Genomic DNA, 23,005 nt, shown 5'->3' with positions numbered 1-23,005 from the left:
TTGCACTTCATCAGGCTTAAAACATCTGTCCCAGAGAGAGGGGTGGGTAGTGTGAAAGTGATGAAGTAATGGGGGGGGGGGGTAGTGAGAGGACAGGACAAGGAAAGTAAGGAAAAAGGGGAGAGAGAGAAAGAGAGAGAAGAGAGAGGTACAGTGAGAGGACAAGACAACATGCATAAGAGAGGGAGAGAGGTGTCGTAGCAATATAACACAGAAAGAAAGGGAGAGAGAGAGAAGGGGAAGAGATGGAGGGGTAGAGATGACAGGACAGAGAAAGTGAGGTACAGAGGGTGAGTGAGAGAGGAAAGGATAGCAAGAGCACAAAGTGAGGTAGAGAGGGGGAGAGAGAGGGGAGGATGGTGAGAGGACAGGACAGAGAAAGTGAGGTAGAGAGGGGGAGAGAGGGAAGGTTGGTGAGTGGACAGGACAGAGAAAGTGAGGTAGAGAGGGGGAGAGAGAGGGAAGTAGGGTGAGAGGACAGGACAGAGAAAGTGAGGTACTGTAGAGAGGGAGAGAGAGGGAAGGATGCGAGAGGACAGGACAGAGAAAGTGAGGTAGAGAGGGAGAGAGAGAGAGGGGAGGATGGTGAGAGGACAGGACAGAGAATGTGAGGTCGAGAGAGAGAGAGAGAGGGGGAAGGATGGCGAGAGGATAGGACAGAGAAAGTGAGTTAGAGAGGGAGAGAGAGGGAAGTAGGGTGAGAGGACAGGACAGAGAAAGTGAGGTAGAGAGGGGGAGAGAGAGGGGAGGATGGTGAGAGGACAGGACAGAGAAAGTGAGGTAGAGAGGGGAAGAGAGAGGGAAGGATAGTGAGAGGACAGGACAGAGAAAGTGAGGTAGAGAGGGAGAGAGAGGGGAGGATGGTGAGGGGACAGGACAGAGAAAGTGAGGTAGAGAGAGAGAGGGAGGGATGGTGAGAGGACATGACAGAGAAAGTGAGGTGGAGAGAGAGAGAGGGAAGGATAGCGAGAGCACAGGACAGAGAAAGTGAGGTAGAGAGGGGGAGAGAGAGAGAAGGATAGCGAGAGCACAGGACAGAGAAAGTGAGGTAGAGAGGGAGAGAGAAAGAGGGAAGGAAGGATGGCGAGAGCACAGGACAGAGAAAGTGAGGTAGAGAGGGGGAGAAAGAGAGGGGAGGATGGTGAGAGGACAGGACAGAGAAAGTGAGGTAGAGAGGGGGAGAGAGAGGGAAGGTTGGTGAGTGGACAGGACAGAGAAAGTGAGGTAGAGAGGGGGAGAGAGAGGGAAGGATGGTGAGAGGACAGGACAGAGAAAGTGAGGTAGAGAGGGAGAGAGAGGGGAGGATGGTGAGGGGACAGGACAGAGAAAGTGAGGTAGAGAGAGAGAGAGAGGGATGGTGAGAGGACAGGACAGAGAAAGTGAGGTGGAGAGAGAGAGAGGGAAGGATAGCGAGAGCACAGGACAGAGAAAGTGAGGTAGAGAGGGGTAGAGAGAGAGAAAGATGGTGAGAGGACAGGACAGAGAAAGTGAGGTGGAAAGAGAGAGAGGAAAGGATAGCGAGAGGACAGAGAAAGTGAGGTAGAGAGGGGGAGAGAGAGAGAAGGATAGCGAGAGCACAGGACAGAGAAAGTGAGGTAGAGAGGGAGAGAGAAAGAGGGAAGGAAGGATGGCGAGAGCACAGGACAGAGAAAGTGAGGTAGAGAGGGGGAGAAAGAGAGGGGAGGATGGTGAGAGGACAGGACAGAGAAAGTGAGGTAGAGAGGGGGAGAGAGAGGGAAGGTTGGTGAGTGGACAGGACAGAGAAAGTGAGGTAGAGAGGGGGAGAGAGAGGGAAGTAGGGTGAGAGGACAGGACAGAGAAAGTGAGGTAGAGAGGGGAAGAGAGAGAGGGGAGGATGGTGAGAGGACAGGACAGAGAAAGTGAGGTAGAGAGGGGGAGAGAGAGGGAAGGATGGTGAGAGAACAGGACAGAGAAAGTGAGGTAGAGAGGGGGAGAGAGAGGGAAGGATGGTGAGAGGACAGGACAGAGAAAGTGAGGTGGAGAGAGAGAGAGAGGGAAGGATAGCGAGAGCACCGGACAAAGTGAGGTAGAGAGGGGGTGAGAGAGAGAAAGATGGTGAAAGGACAGGACAGAGAAAGTGAGGTAGAGAGGGGGAGAGAGAGAGAGAAAGATGGTGAGAGGACAGGACAGAGAAAGTGAGGTGGAGAGAGAGGGAAGGATAGCGAGAGGACAGGACAGAGAAAGTGAGGTAGAGAGGGGGAGAGAGAGGGAAGGATGGTGAGAGGACAGGACAGAGAAAGTGAGGTGGAGAGAGAGAGAGGGAAGGATAGCGAGAGCACAGGACAGAGAAAGTGAGGTAGAGAGGGGGTGAGAGAGAGAAAGATGGTGAAAGGACAGGACAGAGAAAGTGAGGTAGAGAGGGGGAGAGAGAGAGAGAAAGATGGTGAGAGGACAGGACAGAGAAAGTGAGGTGGAGAGAGAGGGAAGGATAGCGAGAGGACAGGACAGAGAAAGTGAGGTAGAGAGGGGGAGAGAGAGAGAAGGATGGCGAGAGCACATGACAGAGAAAGTGAGGTAGAGAGGGGGAGAGAGAGAGAAGGATGGTGAGAGCACAGGACAGAGAAAGTGAGGTAGAGAGGGGGAGAAAGAGAGGGGAGGATGGTAAGTCCAGGAATGCAGCTATGAGTGAGATGGGAAGGAGATATATGGAGACAGACCCATAGTGAGTATATGAGTATATAGGGGTATTGGGACAGTCCTACATATATCACATTGGTATTTGGGCATCTAATGATAATAATGCGCTCTCCTAGTTCTGTTACCTCCAAGGATGAGTAATAAGCTCTATGGCAGCACAGGACCAGTAACAGCCGCCAGCACATACGCCCTATGCTATCATTCTGGCAACGTGTGCTATCACCCATCAGTAGTACATATGATGCACATATCGGGTCTTGCCCTGAGAAGCAGAAAACTGTGCAATACAAAAAGCACGCGTCATCTGCAACGCAACACGGTTACCCCTTCCAGCTGCAGTTCCCCTTCCCGGCCATGAGGCCATTAATTATTGCTTAGCTCTCATTAGATAGGGTCCAAAGCACTAAATACCAATACATCATATGTGTTTCACTAGTTCTCCCCATACACGGTACAGTGGTTCTCCCAGAAGCCTCTGCTTGTCCCACACACACACACACACCACGTTCCTGGAGGGAGCTGATTACATTCTGAATTTTAATAATCGATACTCCGCCATATAAAGGATTGAGAACTCATTGCAAATTTATTGGGAAATTATAACATTTAATAAAAACAGCGGCAGCAAAATGTCACCTCCTGACTGATACATCCGGCTGTGATTTATTATGCGGTTAGTTACTACGGTTATTACCCGGTTTGTTCTATCACTTGTGTTCTATATGGGATACGGTCGTATTGTCGACAACACTTAGAGCGACAGTCATTAGGTCGACACTGTTGGGTCAACAGGTGGCAAGATCGACAGGGTTCTAGGTCGACATGGGTGAAGGTTGACAGGTGTCTAGGTCGACATGGGACAAGGTTGACATGGTTTTAGGTCGACACATCCGTTAGGTCGACAGGTTGTTAGGTCGACATGGTTTTTTTTTACTGTTTTTTTTGAGCCGACATGTGCCGACAGGCGGTATTTCATGCCCTACCATACACTAGGGCATGGTGTGAGAATAAAATAGTGTGCCGAGCGTAACGAGGCACCATGCCCGAAGCATTGCGAGCAAAGCAAGCGATGCGAGTGGCTGCGGTTCACTTCCAACTGTATCTATGTCAACTGTGTCGACATTTGCGTGAAAAAACAGTGAAAAAACGACCTGTCGACCTAACCCATGTTGACCTAACACATGTGTCGACCTAAACCCATGTCGACCTTGTCCCATGTAGACCTAGACACCTGTCGACCTTCACCCATGTCGACCTAGAAGCATGTCGACCATGTCACCTGTCGACCCAACGGTGTCGACCTAATGACTGTCTACCTAAGTCTGGTCGATAAAACGATCCACACCCTTCTATATAATATAATAATAATATGATGGCGGTTTCCTCAGCCTAGAACAGTGCTGCATGCAAACATCACCCCAATTCCCAGTGCTCATCCCACAATGCCTGGGAACCTAACAGAGCGTGGGCTTTAACTCCTTAAAATAACAATAAAGTACATTCAGAATTAGTTAGAACATTGTTTCATTTTTATTTTTGCACAGCCAACTGGGGATAAACAAATTATATCAATCAAGTGATGATAAAATGTAGCTTTAATATCCTTTGCTTGTGGGCTGGGCTGGGTACGCACTGACATACACACTGACCGTTCGTCCACTCGATACGTCGTTGCATCTCAATGCTCGCCCAGCTGTGATGTCAATCCCTGCACCATATGAGTATTTACCATGAGCGCAGGTTGGGCCTGATTTGGATGTAAACATAGGAACTATGGGCCTGATTCAGATTCATTCACAAAGCACAATTGGTTTGCTAATGGACAAAAGCATGCTGCACTGCAGGTGGGGCAGATGTAACAGGTGCAGAGAGTTAGATTTGGGAGTTATTTTGTTTCTGTGCAGGGTATATATTGGCTGCTTTATTATTACACTGCAATATACAGATATCAGTTTAAAGTACACACTCCACCCAAATCGAACTCTCTCTGCACATGTTACATCTGCCCCACCTGCAGTGCAGCATGGTTTTGTCCATTAGCAAACCAAATGTGCTGTGCGAATGAACCGTGGAAGCACTGGTAGGGTAATGCAGCGGGAGAGGCGTCACGCCCACTGCGTGCGCTACTGATCCTAGGACTCGGAATGGATCACCTCTGACACCATTGGCCGGCTGCATGGACCATGGGGTAGTACAGATACGACAAAGGGCAGAATATAGCAGAGACCCCGGCCTCATCCCTCCCCCCACAACGGTGTGTATACAAATATAATACTAAGCCTCACTAGCAGCTGCTCACTCATATGAACTGGTGGGAACAGCAGCCAAGAAATTCAAACTGTCCGAATAGAAGCTGGCATGTGCTCTGGAGCTGTCCAACTCTTCCAGACAGGAGATGCTGACAGCGGATTGGTAAGGAATGGGAATACTGTAATAAATGTAATACATTCCTGTGCATTCAACTCGCTGGCAGCTCCACAATACCGCAGCAAAGGTGACCCATCCTTCACAGCGATTTAACATAACATTAACATTCCATTGCACCTGTGATTCACAAGAGTTTGTTTGTCGGAATGCCCACGCGGCTGCGGAGATGCAGATGAGACGTCCGCGCCTGTCACAATTACACTAACTAAGCAAACTGCCAGGAAGCATCATTACAGGGATCCTGGCAAAAACAATTGAGAAAAACAGAGAGATAAACAGCAGAATAAAGTAAATATATTTAAAGAGCCCCCGACGCACCGGTTCCTGAACCGCGGCGGCTTTACGGAGTAGTTAGACTGGGTTTCCATCTGCAGAGGCGACCAATGGAATAGAAGCTTGTTATATATGCAGTATGGATAATGCTTTAGTTGGTTGCTTGCTTCTTGCTGCCACATTTCCTTACTGGGTACTTGTTTTCTAGCACGGCGCCCATCGCGCCAAGACTAAATATGGTATGCGATGCGATTGGACGCAATGTTGCACAATAAAAAATTGTATGGCATTGTATGCCATACAATGGCATACAATGCAATGGTATAAGATTTTTTATTGTACAACCACCCTGATGGGTCCTTACAATGTTAAATGCCCCCCCACTATCAAAGCCAACCCACTATCCACATCGGCGTGGAGTTTATTGTAGATAGTGTGGCAAGCTCAGCGAGCCACCGAGCCCAAAGCGTGGCGTAGCGTAGCGTCGCCACGCTTCGGGCTCGGTGGCTCGCTGCGCTTGCCACACTATCTAAAATAAACTCCACCCCGACGTGGATAGTGGGGGTATGAAAAGGTCGGAGGACGCGTGCCGCCGCCCCTCGCGGGCTCACCACGCTTCGGGTTGGCGTTGATAGTGGGGGTGGCGTGGGGGTGCATTTAACATTGTAAGCACCCATTAGGGTGTTATACAATTAAAAATCGTATCGCATCGCATGCGGCTATATGGCATGCGATGGCATAAGATGCCATAAGATGGAAATCTTGGGCGCCGTGCTAGGAAACAAGTACCCCTTACTGCATTGCTGCCAGTCAGAGACCATGGGGACCCCAGGATCCCCTTGGTGAATATAGAAGTTGGGGGGGAGGGGAACACTTTGTATGCATATTTCACTAGTAGAGTCCAAAGTATATTAGTGTAAGGAGTTCTTGTCAACAGCAGATGGTCGACACGCCCAAAAAGATCAACATATGAGTTTTTCACGGTTTTGGTGTCAAGTTGACACGCGGGACCCCCAATTCGTGTACCGCTTCGCTCGCCATGGCTCGCTCCGTTACTGCAACTGTCCACACACATTATTGTTCCCAATCGAGTCCATATGGATTGTAAAGTATGAAAAAGTCCAACAAAAATAAAAAAAATTAAGAAGCATGTCGACTTTTTCACGTTTTGACGTTTTGTCAATGGTGAACTTGGGCTTGTCGACCTTTCGCTGTCGACATAGAAATGGCCTGTTGGCAATCCGGATATCGGCACAAATAAAGGCTTGTGTTCCCAGGGGACGCCGTAGCCCCTATTCTGTCTATCACCCCAGCAGGACAGGAGTGCGGCAGCCCATGGAGAGACTGGATGGGGGCCGCAGCCCCACAGAGACCCCACTGGTGACAGCAGCACAGGAGGGGAGACGTCAGAGAAGGGAACCTTTGGATTACGTGGTAGACCCGCCGGCTGTAGATCGCAGTTAATACGCGTTCACTACAGATTAAACTTAATACCGGTGGATTACTACTGATTACAAGGCCTCGCTACGGACTGGGATTACAGCATGTGACTGTCGCTGTGGGATCTCTCTGCATCAATCCACAAAGTTACAGAGGTTCATTATCCAGGTGCTGCTCTGTATGTACCACCACAGCCAACACCTACTCTTATTTGCAAAGTTATTGACAGACAGAGACCGCTTAGGGGCGGTTACGGGGAGTGGTGGTAAAAATGCCGGTGTTCTGCAACCATTTAAGAAGGCGTTTCCAGTCTGCGACTGTGATCCTGTTCGTAGCTGCTAATGACTCCAGCGCCTTATGCCTGGTTCACACCAGAACGATTAAAATCGGGAGCAGATCGTAAGACGATTGTACGATCGTCTCGCAATCTGTTGAAGCACACGATCTGCTTCCGATCTGATCCCGATCGGTACCCAGTTGAAGGGGTCATTTTCAAATCCTACCTGCTGCAGGTGGGATCTGAAAAACGTCCAAACGACCCGCGGGGCCGCGCATCGGATCGGAATCGGATCAGAAATGGCCCAAAACAAGCCCAATTTACATACGATAGGTCAAGATTGTATCTAAATACAAATGTTTTGAGGCCAAATCGTTCTGGTGTGTAACCTACATTACTTCCTGCAGCCAGGCTGCACCCCCATAGGGGCTTCTCAAAAGGTCCGCAACAGACTGATGTGCGACCAATGTTGTGTCTTTGTACACTGGTGGGCGTCTCACTACAAATCCAGGCGGCTGCGGCATTTGTGTGATACAGTACACAAAAAAAAAAAACCTCATGCATGTCCAAGTTTAAATGAGCCCCCATCACGTGACACCTCTCCGGTCCTGTCGATGTATGGAAACCTTCACATATGTCTTGGTGATAATTAGTAGCACTCTTATACTAGGAACACTGCATGTTAGGTTTAGGGTTCCTTCAGTCAGGATGACAGGAATAATTGATGCCTGCGCTTACATCTAGCAGGTAATGAAGGAAGACATTGGTGGGCGGATGAGAAGCAGCAAGTCATACAAAGTTATTGCAGGTAACAGCAGGACCGGTTCCATGGTGACCAGCGAATCAGATGCTGGCGATGGACCATGATGACCAACTTCTCTAGCTGCAGTTTGATGGGTTATTAAGGGCATTTTCAGGTGGTCGTGAAAGGAGGGGGCATGTTTGTGGGTAAGGAGAGAGGAATATATGGGGGGGGGGGGGGCAGCAGGGCAGGATGCGTGGGAAGCACAGAGTTTGCTTGGTTCCCATGGAAACAGCAGAGAGCCCGGATCCTGTCACTTCCCTGCAGGAGAATGAGTTAGAAGCTCTGATCGGCAGATCTGCAAGTTCCCGCACAGATAATAGAGGCAACGCACTGTGGGGGGGATTGTGGGGGTCTGCTCTCTAGAACACACGGATAGCTGCCCCAATGCCAGGGAAGTATGGAGGACAGCACTGTCACTAATTCCAATAAACGGCCATGGGAACGGCACCAACTGCTTCCAATGATAGCCACTTCCGCTGGTGGCTACGGCAGGGAGGGCTGTGTGCTCCATTTACTTGTGTTCCCCGCGGTGATGGCAGGGGCTCAATGAATGCTGACGCAATGCGGGGATAAGTAAAGAAGGGTGAGGACTTTTGGAACTCTGGGGCTGTTTTGGAAGACTTAGCATTAGTGACTGCGTCTTTTATTATTATTATGATAACCTTTTATATAAGGTGCCACAATTGGTTGGCAGACACAGTTGGTGGGTACACAGAACTTTTGTCGGTCACATGTCTGTGACTTTATGCAATGCCTTCCTTGGTGTACACTAGGGTGACCAACTCATCCCTTTAATCCGGGACACATATTAATTACACAGGTTCTGTGGCTGTCTTTCACCTGGTTTTAAACTGCCACACCTCAAGACTCCTTTTCACCTGGTTTTAAACTGCTACAGAACCTGTGTAATTAATATGTGTCCCGGATTAAAGGGATGAGTTGGTCACCCTAGTGTACACCTATGCGACAAATGTGCAAGGACTGAGACGCCACCACTGCTCGCACCAAGGAAGCGTGCATCTGTTCTCTGCATTGGAGAATGTCAGGCTTAGATGTCTGTATGCCCATAACATGGACCATCTCCATGTATCTGAGTAGCCCCCAATATATGCGTCTGGGTGTGTGTCTGAAGTCACAGCTGCAACTCTGTATTAATACAGGACACAGGAGCGGTGTCACTTAGGTGAAGCACATAAAACACATCTAACAATTCCATCTGACATGGACCTAGCGTGCTGCATGTGTGTGCTGGGTGCACTATGGAGGGCCTGGCATTAGTGCTGCATGTGTGTGCTGGGTGCACTATGGAGGGCCTGGCATTAGTGCTGCATGTGTGTGCTGGGTGCACTATGGAGGGCCTGGCATTAGTGCTGCATGTGTGTGCTGGGTGCACTGCGGAGGGCCTGGAATTAGCGCTGCATGTGTGTGCTGGGTGCACTATGGAGGGCCTGGCATTAGTGCTGCATGTGTGTGCTGGGTGCACTATGGAGGGCCTGGCATTAGTGCTGCATGTGTGTGCTGGGTGCACTATGGAGGGCCTGGCATTAGTGCTGCATGTGTGTGCTGGGTGCACTATGGAGGGCCTGGAATTAGCGCTGCATGTGTGTGCTGGGTGCACTACGGAGGGCCTGGCATTAGTGCTGCATGTGTGTGCTGGGTGCACTACGGAGGGCCTGGCATTAGTGCTGCATGTGTGTGTTGGGTGCACTATGGAGGGCCTAGTGTTAGTGCTGCATGTGTGTGCTGGGTGCACTATGGAGGGCCTGGCATTAGTGCTGCATGTGTGTGCTGGGTGCACTATGGAGGGCCTGGCATTAGTGCTGCATGTGTGCGCTGGGTGCACTGCGGAGGCCTGGCGTTAGTGCTACATGTGTGGGTTGGGTGCACTATGGAGGGCCTGGCATTAGTGCTGCATGTGTGTGCTGGGTGCACTGCGGAGGCCTGGCGTTAGTGCTGCATGTGTGGGTTGGGTGCACTGTGGACGGCCTAGTGTTAGTGCTGCATGTGTGTGCTGGGTGCACTATGGAGGGCCTGGCATTAGTGCTGCGTGTGTGTGCTGGGTGCACTGCGGAGGGTCTAGCCTTAGTACTACATGTGTGGGCTGCGTGCACTGCAGAGGGCCTGGTGATAGCGCTGCATATGTGTGGGCTGGGTTCACTGCAGAGGGCCTGGCGTTAATACTGCATGTGTGGGCTGGGTGCACTACGGAGGCCTGGCGTTAGTGCTGCATGTGTGGGCTGGGTGCACTGCAGAGGCCTGACGGTAGTGCTGCATGTGTTGGCTGGGTGCACTGCGGAGGGCCTAGCATTAGTGCTGCATGTGTGTGTTGGGTGCACTGCGGAGGCCTGGCATTAGTGCTGCATGTGTGGGCTGGGTGCACTGTGGAGGCCTGCCAATAGTGCTGCATGTGTGTGCTGGGTGCACTGCGGAAGGCCTGGCATTAGTGATGCATGTGTGCACTGCGGAGGGCCTGGCATTAGTGCTGCATGTGTGTGCTGGGTGCACTGCAGAGGGCCTGGCGTTAATACTGCATGTGTGGGCTGGGTGCACTGCGGAGGCCTGGCATTAGTGCTGCATGAGTGGGCTGGGTGCACTGCGGAGGCCTGACGGTAGTGCTGCATGTGTTGGCTGGGTGCACTGCGGAGGGCCTAGCGTTAGTGCTGCATGTATGTGTTGGGTGCACTGCGGAGGCCTGGCATTAGTGCTGCATGTGTGGGCTGGGTGCACTGTGGAGGCCTGGCGTTAGTGCTACATGTGTGTGTGTTGGGTGCACTGCGGAGGCCTGGCGTTAGTGCTGCATGTGTGGGCTGGGTGCACTGCTGAGGCCTGGCGTTAGTGCTGCATGTGTGTTGGGTGCACTGCAGAGGTCGGGCATTAGTGCTGCATGTGTGGGCTGGGTGCACTGCAGAGGGCCTGGTGTTTGTACTGCATGTGTGCTGGGTGCACTGTGAAGGGCCTGGTGTTAGAGCAGCTTGTGTGTGTTGGGTGCACTGCAGAGGGCCTGCCATTAGTGCTGTATGTGTGCTGGGTGCACTGCAGAGGGCCTGGCGTTAGTGCTGCATGTGTGTGCTGGGTGCACTGCAGAGGGCCTGGCATTAGTGCAGCCGTGTGGACTGGGTGCACTGCGGAGGGCCTGGTGTTTGTGCAGTGAGGTCTGGCGGTGGGAAAGGTGCAAGCCCCAATTGTCTGCAGATGGTTATACATGTCTACCAACCAGAGGTGTAGCCCTCATGGCTATGTGAGCCCGCAGATCCCTCTGTGTATATAAGGGAAGAGACGCAGGGATTCTGGATTATAGATTGGCAGTCAATAGTCCATATGGTCGACATGATTTTGGTCGATAGGTACAAAACATTGACAGATTAATGGTTGCCAGTTACAAAGGTTGACATGACATTGATCGACACAAAATAGTGTAGAGTGGCTCCTTGCCAGAAGCGAGTCCGCGAGGGTGCACTTTTCCACTAATTTGGCTTAGATTGGGTTAAACGAACAAAATGACACAAAATAAAAAGTGTAGCCTTTTTAAACCTGTCGACCTCATGCATATCGGAATTCCAACATGATAGAGGAGGAGTAATCACTTACAGTGTCAGGGGCAGCTTTCTGCAGCGTACGGATCACACATACACCAGGAGGCGCAACAGGGGCAGCTATCCGCAGCTTACGGATCACACATACACCAGGAGGCGCAACAGGGGCAGCTATCCGCAGCGTACGGATCACACATACACCAGGAGGAGAAACAGGGGCAGCTATCCGCAGCGTACGGATCACACATACACCAGGAGGAGAAACAGGGGCAGCTATCCGCAGCGTACGGAGCACACATACACCAGGAGGCGCAACAGGGGCAGCTATCCGCAGCGTACGGATCACACATACACCAGGAGGCGCAACAGGGGCAGCTATCCGCAGCGTACGGATCACACATACACCAGGAGGCGCAACAGGGGCAGCTATCCGCAGAGTACGGATCACACATACACCAGGAGGCGCAACAGGGGCAGCTATCCGCAGCTTATGGATCACACATAAACCAGGAGGCGCAACAGGGGCAGCAATCCGCAGCGTATGGATCACACATACACCAGGAGGCGCAACAGGGGCAGCTATCCGCAGCGTACGGATCACACATACACCAGGAGGAGAAACAGGGGCAGCTATCCGCAGCGTACGGATCACACATACACCAGGAGGAGCAACAGGGGCAGCTATCCGCAGCGTATGGATCACACATACACCAGGAGGCGCAACAGGGGCAGCTATCCGCAGCGTATGGATCACACATACACCAGGAGGCGCAACAGGGGCAGCTATCCGCAGCGTACGGATCACACATACACCAGGAGGCGCAACAGGGGCAGCTATCCGCAGCGTACGGATCACACATACACCAGGAGGAGCAACAGGGGCAGCTATCCGCAGCGTACGGATCACACATACACCAGGAGGCGCAACAGGGGCAGCTATCCGCAGCGTACGGATCACACATACACCAGGAGGTGCAACAGGGGCAGCTATCCGCAGCGTACGGATCACACATACACCAGGAGGAGAAACAGGGGCAGCTATCCGCAGCGTACGGATCACACATACACCAGGAGGAGCAACAGGGGCAGCTATCCGCAGCGTATGGATCACACATACACCAGGAGGCGCAACAGGGGCAGCTATCCGCAGCGTATGGATCACACATACACCAGGAGGCGCAACAGGGGCAGCTATCCGCAGCGTACGGATCACACATACACCAGGAGGCGCAACAGGGGCAGCTATCCGCAGCGTACGGATCACACATACACCAGGAGGAGCAACAGGAGCAGCTATCCGCAGTGTACGGATCACACATACACCAGGAGGAGAAACAGGGGCAGCTATCCGCAGCGTACGGATCACACATACACCAGGAGGCGCAACAGGGGCAGCTATCCGCAGCGTACGGATCACACATACACCAGGAGGAGCAACAGGGGCAGCTATCTGCAGCGTACGGATCACACATACACCAGGAGGTGCAACAGGGGCAGCTATCCGCAGCGTACGGATCACACATACACCAGGAGGAGCAACAGGGGCAGCTATCCGCAGTGTACGGATCACACATACACCAGGAGGCGCAACAGGGGCAGCTATCCGCAGCGTACGGATCACACATACACCAGGAGGAGCAACAGGGGCAGCTATCCGCAGTGTACGGATCACACATACACCAGGAGGCGCAACAGGGGCAGCTATCTGCAGCGTACGGATCACACATACACCAGGAGGCGCAACAGGGGCAGCTATCCGCAGCGTACGGATCACACATACACCAGGAGGAGCAACAGGGGCAGCTATCCGCAGTGTACGGATCACACATACACCAGGAGGAGAAACAGGGGCAGCTATCCGCAGCGTACGGATCACACATACACCAGGAGGCGCAACAGGGGCAGCTATCCGCAGCGTACGGATCACACATACACCAGGAGGCGCAACAGGGGCAGCTATTCGCAGCGTACGGATCACACATACACCAGGAGGAGCAACAGGGGCAGCTATCTGCAGCGTACGGATCACACATACACCAGGAGGTGCAACAGGGGCAGCTATCCGCAGGATATGGATCACACATACACCAGGAGATGCAACAGGGGCAGCTATCCCCAGCAAATGGATCACACATACACCAGGAGGCGCAACAGGGGCAGCTATCCGCAGGGTATGGATCACACATACACCAGGAGGTGCAACAGGGGCAGCTATCCCCAGCATATGGATCACACATACACCAGGAGGCGCAACAGGGGCCGCTATCCGCAGCGTACGGATCACGCATACACCAGGAGGCGCAACAGGGGCAGCTATCTGCAGCATACGGATCACATATACACCAGGAGGCGCAACAGGGGCAGCTATCCACAGTGTACGGATCACACATACACCAGGAGTCGCAACAGGGGCAGCTATCCGCAGCTTATGGATCACACATACACCAGGAAGCGCAACAGGGGCAGCTATCCGCAGCGTACGGATCACACATACACCAGGAGGCGCAACAGGGGCAGCTATCCGCAGCGTACGGATCACACATACACCAGGAGGCGCAACAGGGGCAGCTATCCGCAGCTTATGGATCACACATACACCAGGAGACGCAAAAGGGGCAGCTATCCGCAGCGTACGGATCACACAAACACCAGGAGGCGCAACAGAGGCAGCTATCCGCAGCGTATGGAATACACATACACCAGGAGACGCAAAAGGGGCAGCTATCCGCAGCATACGGATCACACATAAGCCAGGAGGCGCAACAGGGGCAGCTATCCGCAGCGTATGGAATACACATACACCAGGAGGCGCAACAGGGGCAGCTATCCGCAGCGTATGGAAAACACATACACCAGGATGCACAACAGGGGCAGCTATCCGCAGCGTACGGATCCCACATACACCAGGAGGTACAACAGGGGCAGCTATCCGCAGAGTACGGATCACACATACACCAGGAGGCGCAACAGGGGCAGCTATCCGCAGCTTATGGATCACACATACACCAGGAGGCGCAACAGGGGCAGCTATCCGCAGCGTATGGATCACACATACACCAGGAGGCGCAACAGGGTCAGCTATCCGCAGCGTACGGATCACACATACACCAGGAGGAGAAACAGGGGCAGCTATCCGCAGCGTACGGATCACACATACACCAGGAGGACCAACAGGGGCAGCTATCCGCAGCGTAGGGATCACACATACACCAGGAGGCGCAACAGGGGCAGCTATCCACAGCTTATGGATCACACATACACCAGGAGGCGCAACAGGGGCAGCTATCCGCAGCGTATGGATCACACATACACCAGGAGGCGCAACAGGGGCAGCTATCCGCAGCGTACGGATCACACATACACCAGGAGGCGCAACAGGGGCAGCTATCCGCAGCGTACGGATCACATATACACCAGGAGACGTAACAGGGGCAGCTATCCGCAGGGTACGGATCACGCATACACCAGGAGGCGCAACAGGGGCAGCTATCCGCAGCGTATGGATCACACATACACCAGGAGGCGCAACAGGGGCAGCTATCCGCAGCATACGGATCACACATACACCAGGAGGCGCAACAGGGGCAGCTATCCGCAGCGTACGGATCACACATACACCAGGAGACGCAACAGGGGCAGCTATTCGCAGTGTATGGATCACACATACACCAGGATGCGCAACAGGGGCAGCTATCCGCAGCGTACGGATCACACATACACCAGGAGACGCAACAGGGGCAGCTATCCGCAGCGTATGGATCACACATACACCAGGAGGCACAACAGGGGCAGCTATCCGCAGCGTATGGATCACACATACACCAGGAGGTGCAACAGGGGCAGCTATCCGCAGCGTACGGATCACACATACACCAGGAGGCGCAACAGAGGCAGCTATCCGCAGCGTATAGATCACACATACACCAGGAGGCGCAACAGGGGCAGCTATCCGCAGCGTACGGATCACACATACACCAGGAGGCGCAACAGGGGCAGCTATCCGCAGCGTACGGATCACACAAACACCAGGAGGCGCAACAGAGGCAGCTATCCGCAGCGTATAGATCACACATACACCAGGAGGCGCAACAGGGGCAGCTATCCGCAGCGTACGGATCACACAAACACCAGGAGGCGCAACAGGGGCAGCTATCCGCAGCGTACGGATCACACATACACCAGGAGGCGCAACAGGGGCAGCTATCCGCAGCGTATGGATCACTCCTCCTCCTAACCTCTTTTGATCCTCCTATCCTGCCTCCGTTCCCCTCCGTTCCTACTTATCCTATTGTATTTCGTTCATCCACCCACCTATTTTTAGTATGTTAACTCTTATGAGCAGGGCCCTCCTTCCTCACGTACTCACCCTACCTCATTACCTCACCTGTGCTCCTGTCCTGTTCTTCCCTTCCTCTACTTCATCTTCAGTCTCCTTGACTATTTTGACACCTACTTCTGAACTGATGCTGATTTTAGTTCTACCAGCTATACCCCTATTTATACTGTATCTTTCTACACACCCTGTACGTTACCTTGTAATTTGTTTTTTTTTTGTTTGCTATGTACGGCACTGCGGACACTTTGTGGCGCCTTATAAATAAACGTACTACTACTACTACTACATACACACACCAGGAGGCGCAACAGGGGCCGCTATCCGCAGCGTACAGATCACACATACACCAGGAGATGCAAAAGGGGCAGCTATCCTCAGCTTATGGATCACACATACACCAGGAGGCGCAACAGGGGCAGCTATCCGCAGCGTACGGATCACACATACACCAGGAGGCGCAACAGGGGCAGCTATCCGCAGGGTATGGATCACACATACACCAGGAGGCGCAACAGGGGCTGCTATCCGCAGCATACGGATCACACATACAACAGGAGGCGCAACAGGGGCTGCTATCCGCAGCGTACGGATCACACAAACACCAGGAGGCGCAACAGAGGCAGCTATCCACAGCGTACGGATCACACAAACACCAGGAGGCGCAACAGAGGCAGCTATCCGCAGAGTACGGATCACACAAACACCAGGAGCAGCTATACGCAGCGTATGGATCACACATACACCAGGAGGAGCAACAGGGGCAGCTATCCGCAGCGTACAGATCACACATACACCAGGAGCAGCTATACGCAGCGTATGGATCACACATACACCAGGAGCAGCTATACGCAGCGTATGGATCACACATAAAGGATGCCTGGCATGGAGAGGATGCCTCGCAGTGTGTAACCCATCCACCTCTCCAGCAATAATGCTGTGTTATGCCCATGTTACCAAACTTGTGCCACCCGTTCCTGGGAGACTTTCCAGGAGAAGCCACCCCGCACAGTCTCTGCCCGGTGCCAATGCAGTGATGTAAGTGTAGGAGGAGGGGGCCGTGGCACAATAACTGCACACTGACATCCCAGGGGAAGGTACGGGGAGAGAGGGAGATGGATAATGGGGGGGATGTGGACACAGAGGCACGGTGGGCACAGGTAATAGCGGGGGAGGGGGCTCACAGGAACAAATGTAATTGTGAAAGAGGACGCCGCTCGGGGGCACCCGTACCAAGCACACCGAAACTGGGTCACCGTATTAAGGTCAAATCAGCACACGGGCAGCGGATGATGTATATACACAAATACATACAGCCCATAGTAATAGATGTTTTATATAGATATATATTAGGATGGGGAATTTACATTCATTAGCCATAAAAACATAGAAGAAGTAGTTCTATTTGCATGTATTATATGATATTAGTACAGTATCGTTCCATTAGCTGCCAGACACAGCTGCTAGGATCATGTCTACACTAATTACTAATACACCAGGGTCTGGCTGGAGGCACAATACACAAGTACGATGAGCCACCAGGTAACGACTGGGACCTGCAGATCTACCTGTCTACCGGCAATTGTGTGTGGGGACATTTTTAAGGATATCCCTCTGCCAGACTGTGCAATCAATACTGTTAACATTATATATGACTTTTTATACTTAATTATCAGTTTAATTAGGTTTTTAGCATATACTGTATTTGGCCAAAGACATGACCCTCTCCACCAGCATTGAGGTCACCTCTGTCGAGCAGGTTCCTAACACTCTGGGGTTCATGTCTGGGGCACAAGCCACGCACTTACCACTGGTTTGTGGGTGCAGTATTAGCGGATCATGTGATGTGTTTATAATATATATATATAGCACATACAGTCACTGATCTGACGCGGAACACACACCCTATACGAGGACCTGACCGCTGTGACTAGATCTGATGGAACGCGAGAGGCGTGTGAGGAAGATTACTTCTGGCTCGGTGATCATGTGCTCTGGAGACCAGGCCCATGGCTTCTGGATTGTACAGCAACAGCATGGTCAGAGACAGCGCACCAGACACTTACATGGAAGCCTGACAGATGGGTCCCAGCTGTGCAAACCACACAAGCTCCAGGTTCCCTGTACCTCCTGATCCACCCTGCTAACAGCAAGGTCATCCAGCCCCTGCCCTCATTCCACACTTCGCCAGCCCCTGCCCTCTCCTGGTGGGTTATGTACTGGGAATGACTGCCTAGGCTCTTTACTGATGTTCTGCAGCAATACGATATATATCATTATGGAAAATGACCTATAAATGAATGCTGTAGGGGGATTATAGCGGCTCTTGCTCATTGCTCCGGAGTCGCGGACGCTGATGGCGATATGAGCAACTGACCGGTCAGAGCTGTGCCTGGAGGGAGAACATTGCACTGACCCAGACACTGACTGAAAGCAAAGCGATGATTCATTTATAGGTGACTTCCACCTCTCAGACTGGGGACCGTCATGTCCATGCGGAGTCAGGAACTGCCGGCTCCATGGCTGTCACCAACAGAGCACAGTATAATATACTACTGCAATGTGCTATTATATACAAATTAAAATACCACAACCCCCTGGAGCCCCACAAGGGGTATAACTACTGTAGGGGTAAGTAGGAAACTGGGATAGGGAAAAATTACATAATGGGCCTAATTCAACACCACTCGCTAAGTTAGTGGTTGCTCGCTGCTTTGCGAGTGTATTAACGCCGCCCGCCTGAATGACCCCCGCCCTTGCGGCTCCGTACGAGAACACATCACCTCGCATGCAGCCGGTAGCAGGAGAAATCATTCGATGATCCCTGACTATCGACTGATTTCTTTGGCGTTCCCAAATAAAAGTCAGTCTCAGCTGACTTTAATTTAGGAGCGCCAGGACGAAAGATGAAGACGGGGTTGGCAGCTGATGTCATGTGATATCAGCTGCCCGCCCCCCAGATGGCATCGGCCCTCCCGCGTTCCCAGCAACCACCGGGGCTGGGGCCTAATTCGGTTCGCTATATTTCAAGTGTGGATGGAAAGGTCTATAGTGTTTAGGTCGACAAGGAAAAGGTCAACAATTATCAGTGCAACAGCACACTATACCCATCCCAATCAGACTCCACGTGGATCTTAAAGTATGATAAAGTTCCCCCCCAAAAATGTGAAAAACTCATGTCGACCCTTTTATGTGTCTGCCCCTTTTCATATCAACCATTTGTCAATGTCGACATAGACACTGAAGCCCTATCACTGGACACCAATATTTTCTATAATTTACACTGCATTCTCAGTGGCGTCACTGGTATATAAACACATCAATAAGCTGCACTATCAGTCATGTCAGTGGTTGCTAGTGAATAGGTTGCACTATCAGTGATGTCAGTGGTTGCTAGTGAGAGTGATGTCAGTGGTTGCTAGTGAATAGGCTACACTATCAGTGATGTCAGTGGTTGCTAGTGAGAGTGATGTCAGTGGTTTCTAGTGAATAGGTTGCACTATCAGTGATGTCAGTGGTTGCTAGTGAATAGGCTGCACTGTGAGTGATGTCAGTGGCTGCTAGTGAATAGGCTGCGCTATCAGATATGTCAGCGGTTGCTAGTGAACAAGCTGAACAATTAGTGATGTCAGTGGTTGCTAGTGAGAGTGATGTCAGTAGTTGCTAGTAAATAGGCTGCAGTAGTTGCTAGTGAATAAGCTGTACTATCAGTGATGTCAGTGGTTGCTAGTGAGATTGATGTCAGTAGTTGCTAGTGAATAAGCTGCACTATCAGTGATGTCAGTGGCTGCTAGTGAATAAGCTGCACTATCAGAGATGTTAGTGGTTGTTAGTGAATAAGCTTCACTATCAGTGATGTCAGTGGTTGTTAATGAATAGGCTGCAGAATCAGTGATGTCAGTGGTTGCTAGTGAATAAGCTGCACAATCAGTGATGTCAGTGGTTGCTAGTGAATAGGTTGCGCTATAAGTGATGTCAGTGGTTGATAGTTAATAGGTTGCACAATCAGTGATGTCAGTGGTTGCTAGAGAATAAGCTGCACTATCAGTGATGACAGTGGTTGCTAGTGAATAAGCTGCACTATGAGTGATGTCAGTGGTTGTTAGTGAATAGGCTGCACTATCAGTTATGTCAGTGGTTGCTAGTGAATAGGCTGCAGAATCAGTGATGTCAGTGGTTGCTAGTGAATAGGCTGTACTATCAGTGATGTCAGTGGTTGTTAATGAATAGGTTGCACTATCAGTGATGTCAGTGGTTGCTAGTGAATAGGCTGCAGAATCATTGATGTCAGTGGTTGCTAGTGAATAAGCTGCACTATGAGTGATGTCAGTGGTTGCTATTGAATAAGCTGCACAATCAGTGATGTCAGTGGTTGCTAGTGAAGAGGCTGCACTATCAGTGGTTGATAGTGAATAGGCTGCACTATCAGTGATGTCAGTGGTTGCTAGTGAATAGGCTGCACTATGAGTGATGTCAGTGGCTGCTACTGAATAGGCTGCACTATGAGTGATGTCAGTGGCTGCTAGTGAATAGGCTGCACTATGAGTAATGTCAGTGGCTGCTAGTGAATAGGCTGCACTATGAGTGATGTCAGTGGCTGCTACTGAATAGGCTGCACTATGAGTGATGTCAGTGGCTGCTAGTGACTAGGCTGCGCTATCATATATGTCAGTGGTTGCTAGTGAACAAGCTGAACAATTAGTGATATCAGTGGTTGTTAGTGAATACTGCACGATCAGTGATACCAGTGGTTGTTAGTGAATACTGCTTGATCAGTGATGCCAGTGGTTGCTAGTTAATAGGCTGCAGTAGCAGTGGTTGTTAGTGAATAAGCTGCACTCGGTGATGTCACTGCTTTCTAGTGAATGGATAAGAGGCATTCTTATGCTGGCCATAAAACATAGATTTTTCCAATCAGCCAACTAATTGGCAAGATAATCTGGTAGTGTGTCTGGGCACATCCCTTACGCACCCACGATCACCGCTCTCATACTCCCCCTGGCAACTGACCACTCACAAGTTCAAGAGAAGTTGGTCTGAGGAAAACGTTCTCAGGTTGGCTGGTCTGATGAACAAGTTTATAAGGTGTGTGGGGTGGTGTATTAGTTGAACAGGCAAGTTGGATGGTTGGTCAGTGGGATGGTTGGCGAGAAGATGGTCTTTTGTATGGCCAGCATTTTAAGAGAGGCCATACACACACTCACGGTGAAGAGAGGCCATACACACACTCACAATGAAGAGAGGCCAGCATACACTTATGATGAAGAGAGGCCATACACACAGTCACGATGAAGAGAGGCCATACACACACTCACGATGAAGAGAGGCCATACACACACTCACGGTGAAGAGAGGCCATACAAACACTCACGTTGAAGAGAGGCCATACATACGTTTGCGGTGAAGAGAGGCCATACACACGCTCACGATGAAGAGAAGCCCTACACACACTCAGGATGAAGAGAGGCTATACACACACTCACGGTGAAGAGAGGCCATACACACACTCACGGTGAAGAGGGGCCATACATGCACTCACAATGAAGAGAGGCCATACACACACCCACGGTAAAGAGAGAGGCCATACATACACTCACGGTGAAGAGAGGCCATACATACACTCACGGTGAAGAGAGGCCATACATACACTCACGATGAAGAGAGGCCTTACACACACACACTCACGGTGAAGAGAGGCCATACACACACTCACGGTGAAGAGAGGCCATACACACACTCACGGTGAAGAGAGGCCATACACACTCACGGTGAAGAGAGGCCATATACACACTCACGGTGAAGAGAGGCCATACACACACACTCACGGTGAAGAGGGGCCATACATGCACTCACAATGAATAGAGGCCATACACACACCCACGATAAAGAGAGAGGCCATACATACACTCACGGTGAAGAGAGGCCATACATACACTCACGGTGAAGAGAGGCCATACATACACTCACGATGAAGAGAGGCCTTACACACACACACACTCACGGTGAAGAGAGGCCATACACACACTCACGGTGAAGAGAGGCCATACACACACTCACGGTGAAGAGAGGCCATACACACACTCACGGTGAAGAGAGGCCATACACACACTCACGGTAAAGAGAGGCCATACACACACTCACAATGAAATAGACACTGTTCCACACCTCTATGACTGTAACCTACTCTGCACCTCTATGACTGTAACCTATTCTGCACCTCTATGACTAGACACTGCTCTGCACCTCTAAAACTATAACCTGCTCTGCACCTCTATGACTATAACCTGCTCGGCACCTATTACTATACTCTGCTCCGCACCTCTATGACTAGACACTGCTCAGCACCTCTATTACTAGACACTGCTCCGCACCTCTACGACTAGACACTGTTCAGCACCTCTATGACTAGACACTGCTCCGCACCTCTACAACTAGACACTGTTCCGCACCTCTATGACTGTAACCTACTCTGCACCTTTATGACTAGACACTGCTCTGCACCTCTATGACTATAACCTGTTCTGCACCTCTATGACTATAACCTGTTCTGCACCTTTATGACTAGACACTGCTCCGCACCTCTATGACTAGACATTGTTCTGCACCTCTATGACTAGACACTGCTCTGCACCGCTATGACTATAACCTGCTCTGCACCTCTATGACTAGACACTGTTCTGTGTGGGTTTCCTCGCTGCATAGAATATGCGTTACTACAGCAACAGCTGAACTGCTTTAAAGAGACATTAATGCATCAAACACAACCCTATAAGTGCCAGAGCGTGGCTGGGAGCAGACATAAAGGATGATTGGTAGATATACATATATATGCCATATACAGGCACCTCCAACACATAATGTAGCCGCCCAATCTCCAGATAATAACAATCCTGGGGCAGGGACTCACCACATACAGCTGCTTCCACAGCGAGGCCCATTCCTGCAGCGTGGATGTTACCTCTGTGACGAGAGGGTCTTCCACGGGAACCACGGTCTCATACTGCCTGTAGAGGAAGAGAAGAGTCACATGAGGCCGGGAGACCCTGTCACATATTAATGATCCCTATGTCAGCCTGCAGTCAGTGTGACATAGGTGACAGCCTGCACTCTCTGAGTCACCCTGCAGCATAATAATGTGTCACCCTCATTCCCTGCCTCGCTCCCTGATATCACGCTGCGTTCTCCCTCCATGCATGCACTCCTAAGACAGCAGTCTCTAACATGCCCTCACTAAGCGTCCTCACACTGCTGGGGAGAGG

At 51.3% G+C, this 23,005-nt stretch overlaps 1 protein-coding gene across 17 annotated transcripts in view; it reads right to left on the bottom strand.

Moving 5' to 3' along the window:
- Positions 1-23,005, bottom strand: part of DOCK3 (dedicator of cytokinesis 3) — a 244,387-nt gene that overhangs the window by 114,161 nt on the left and 107,221 nt on the right. For all 17 annotated transcript variants that reach the window (XR_014454283.1, XR_014454285.1, XR_014454279.1 and 14 more), the window contains one exon: positions 22,654-22,750. Coding sequence is in view for 7 of the 17 variants with exons in the window: in XM_083155809.1 (XP_083011935.1) it covers positions 22,654-22,750 (97 nt within the window). In the remaining 10 variants the exon portion in view is untranslated. The remainder of the gene's footprint in view (positions 1-22,653; positions 22,751-23,005) is intronic.

Source organism: Crinia signifera, chromosome 8 (assembly GCF_055691185.1).
Source record: "Crinia signifera chromosome 8, ASM5569118v1, whole genome shotgun sequence".
Classification (NCBI taxonomy): domain Eukaryota; kingdom Metazoa; phylum Chordata; class Amphibia; order Anura; family Myobatrachidae; genus Crinia; species Crinia signifera.
Note: the sequence above shows the minus strand (reverse complement) of the source record. Positions and strands in the feature narration are given on the sequence as shown.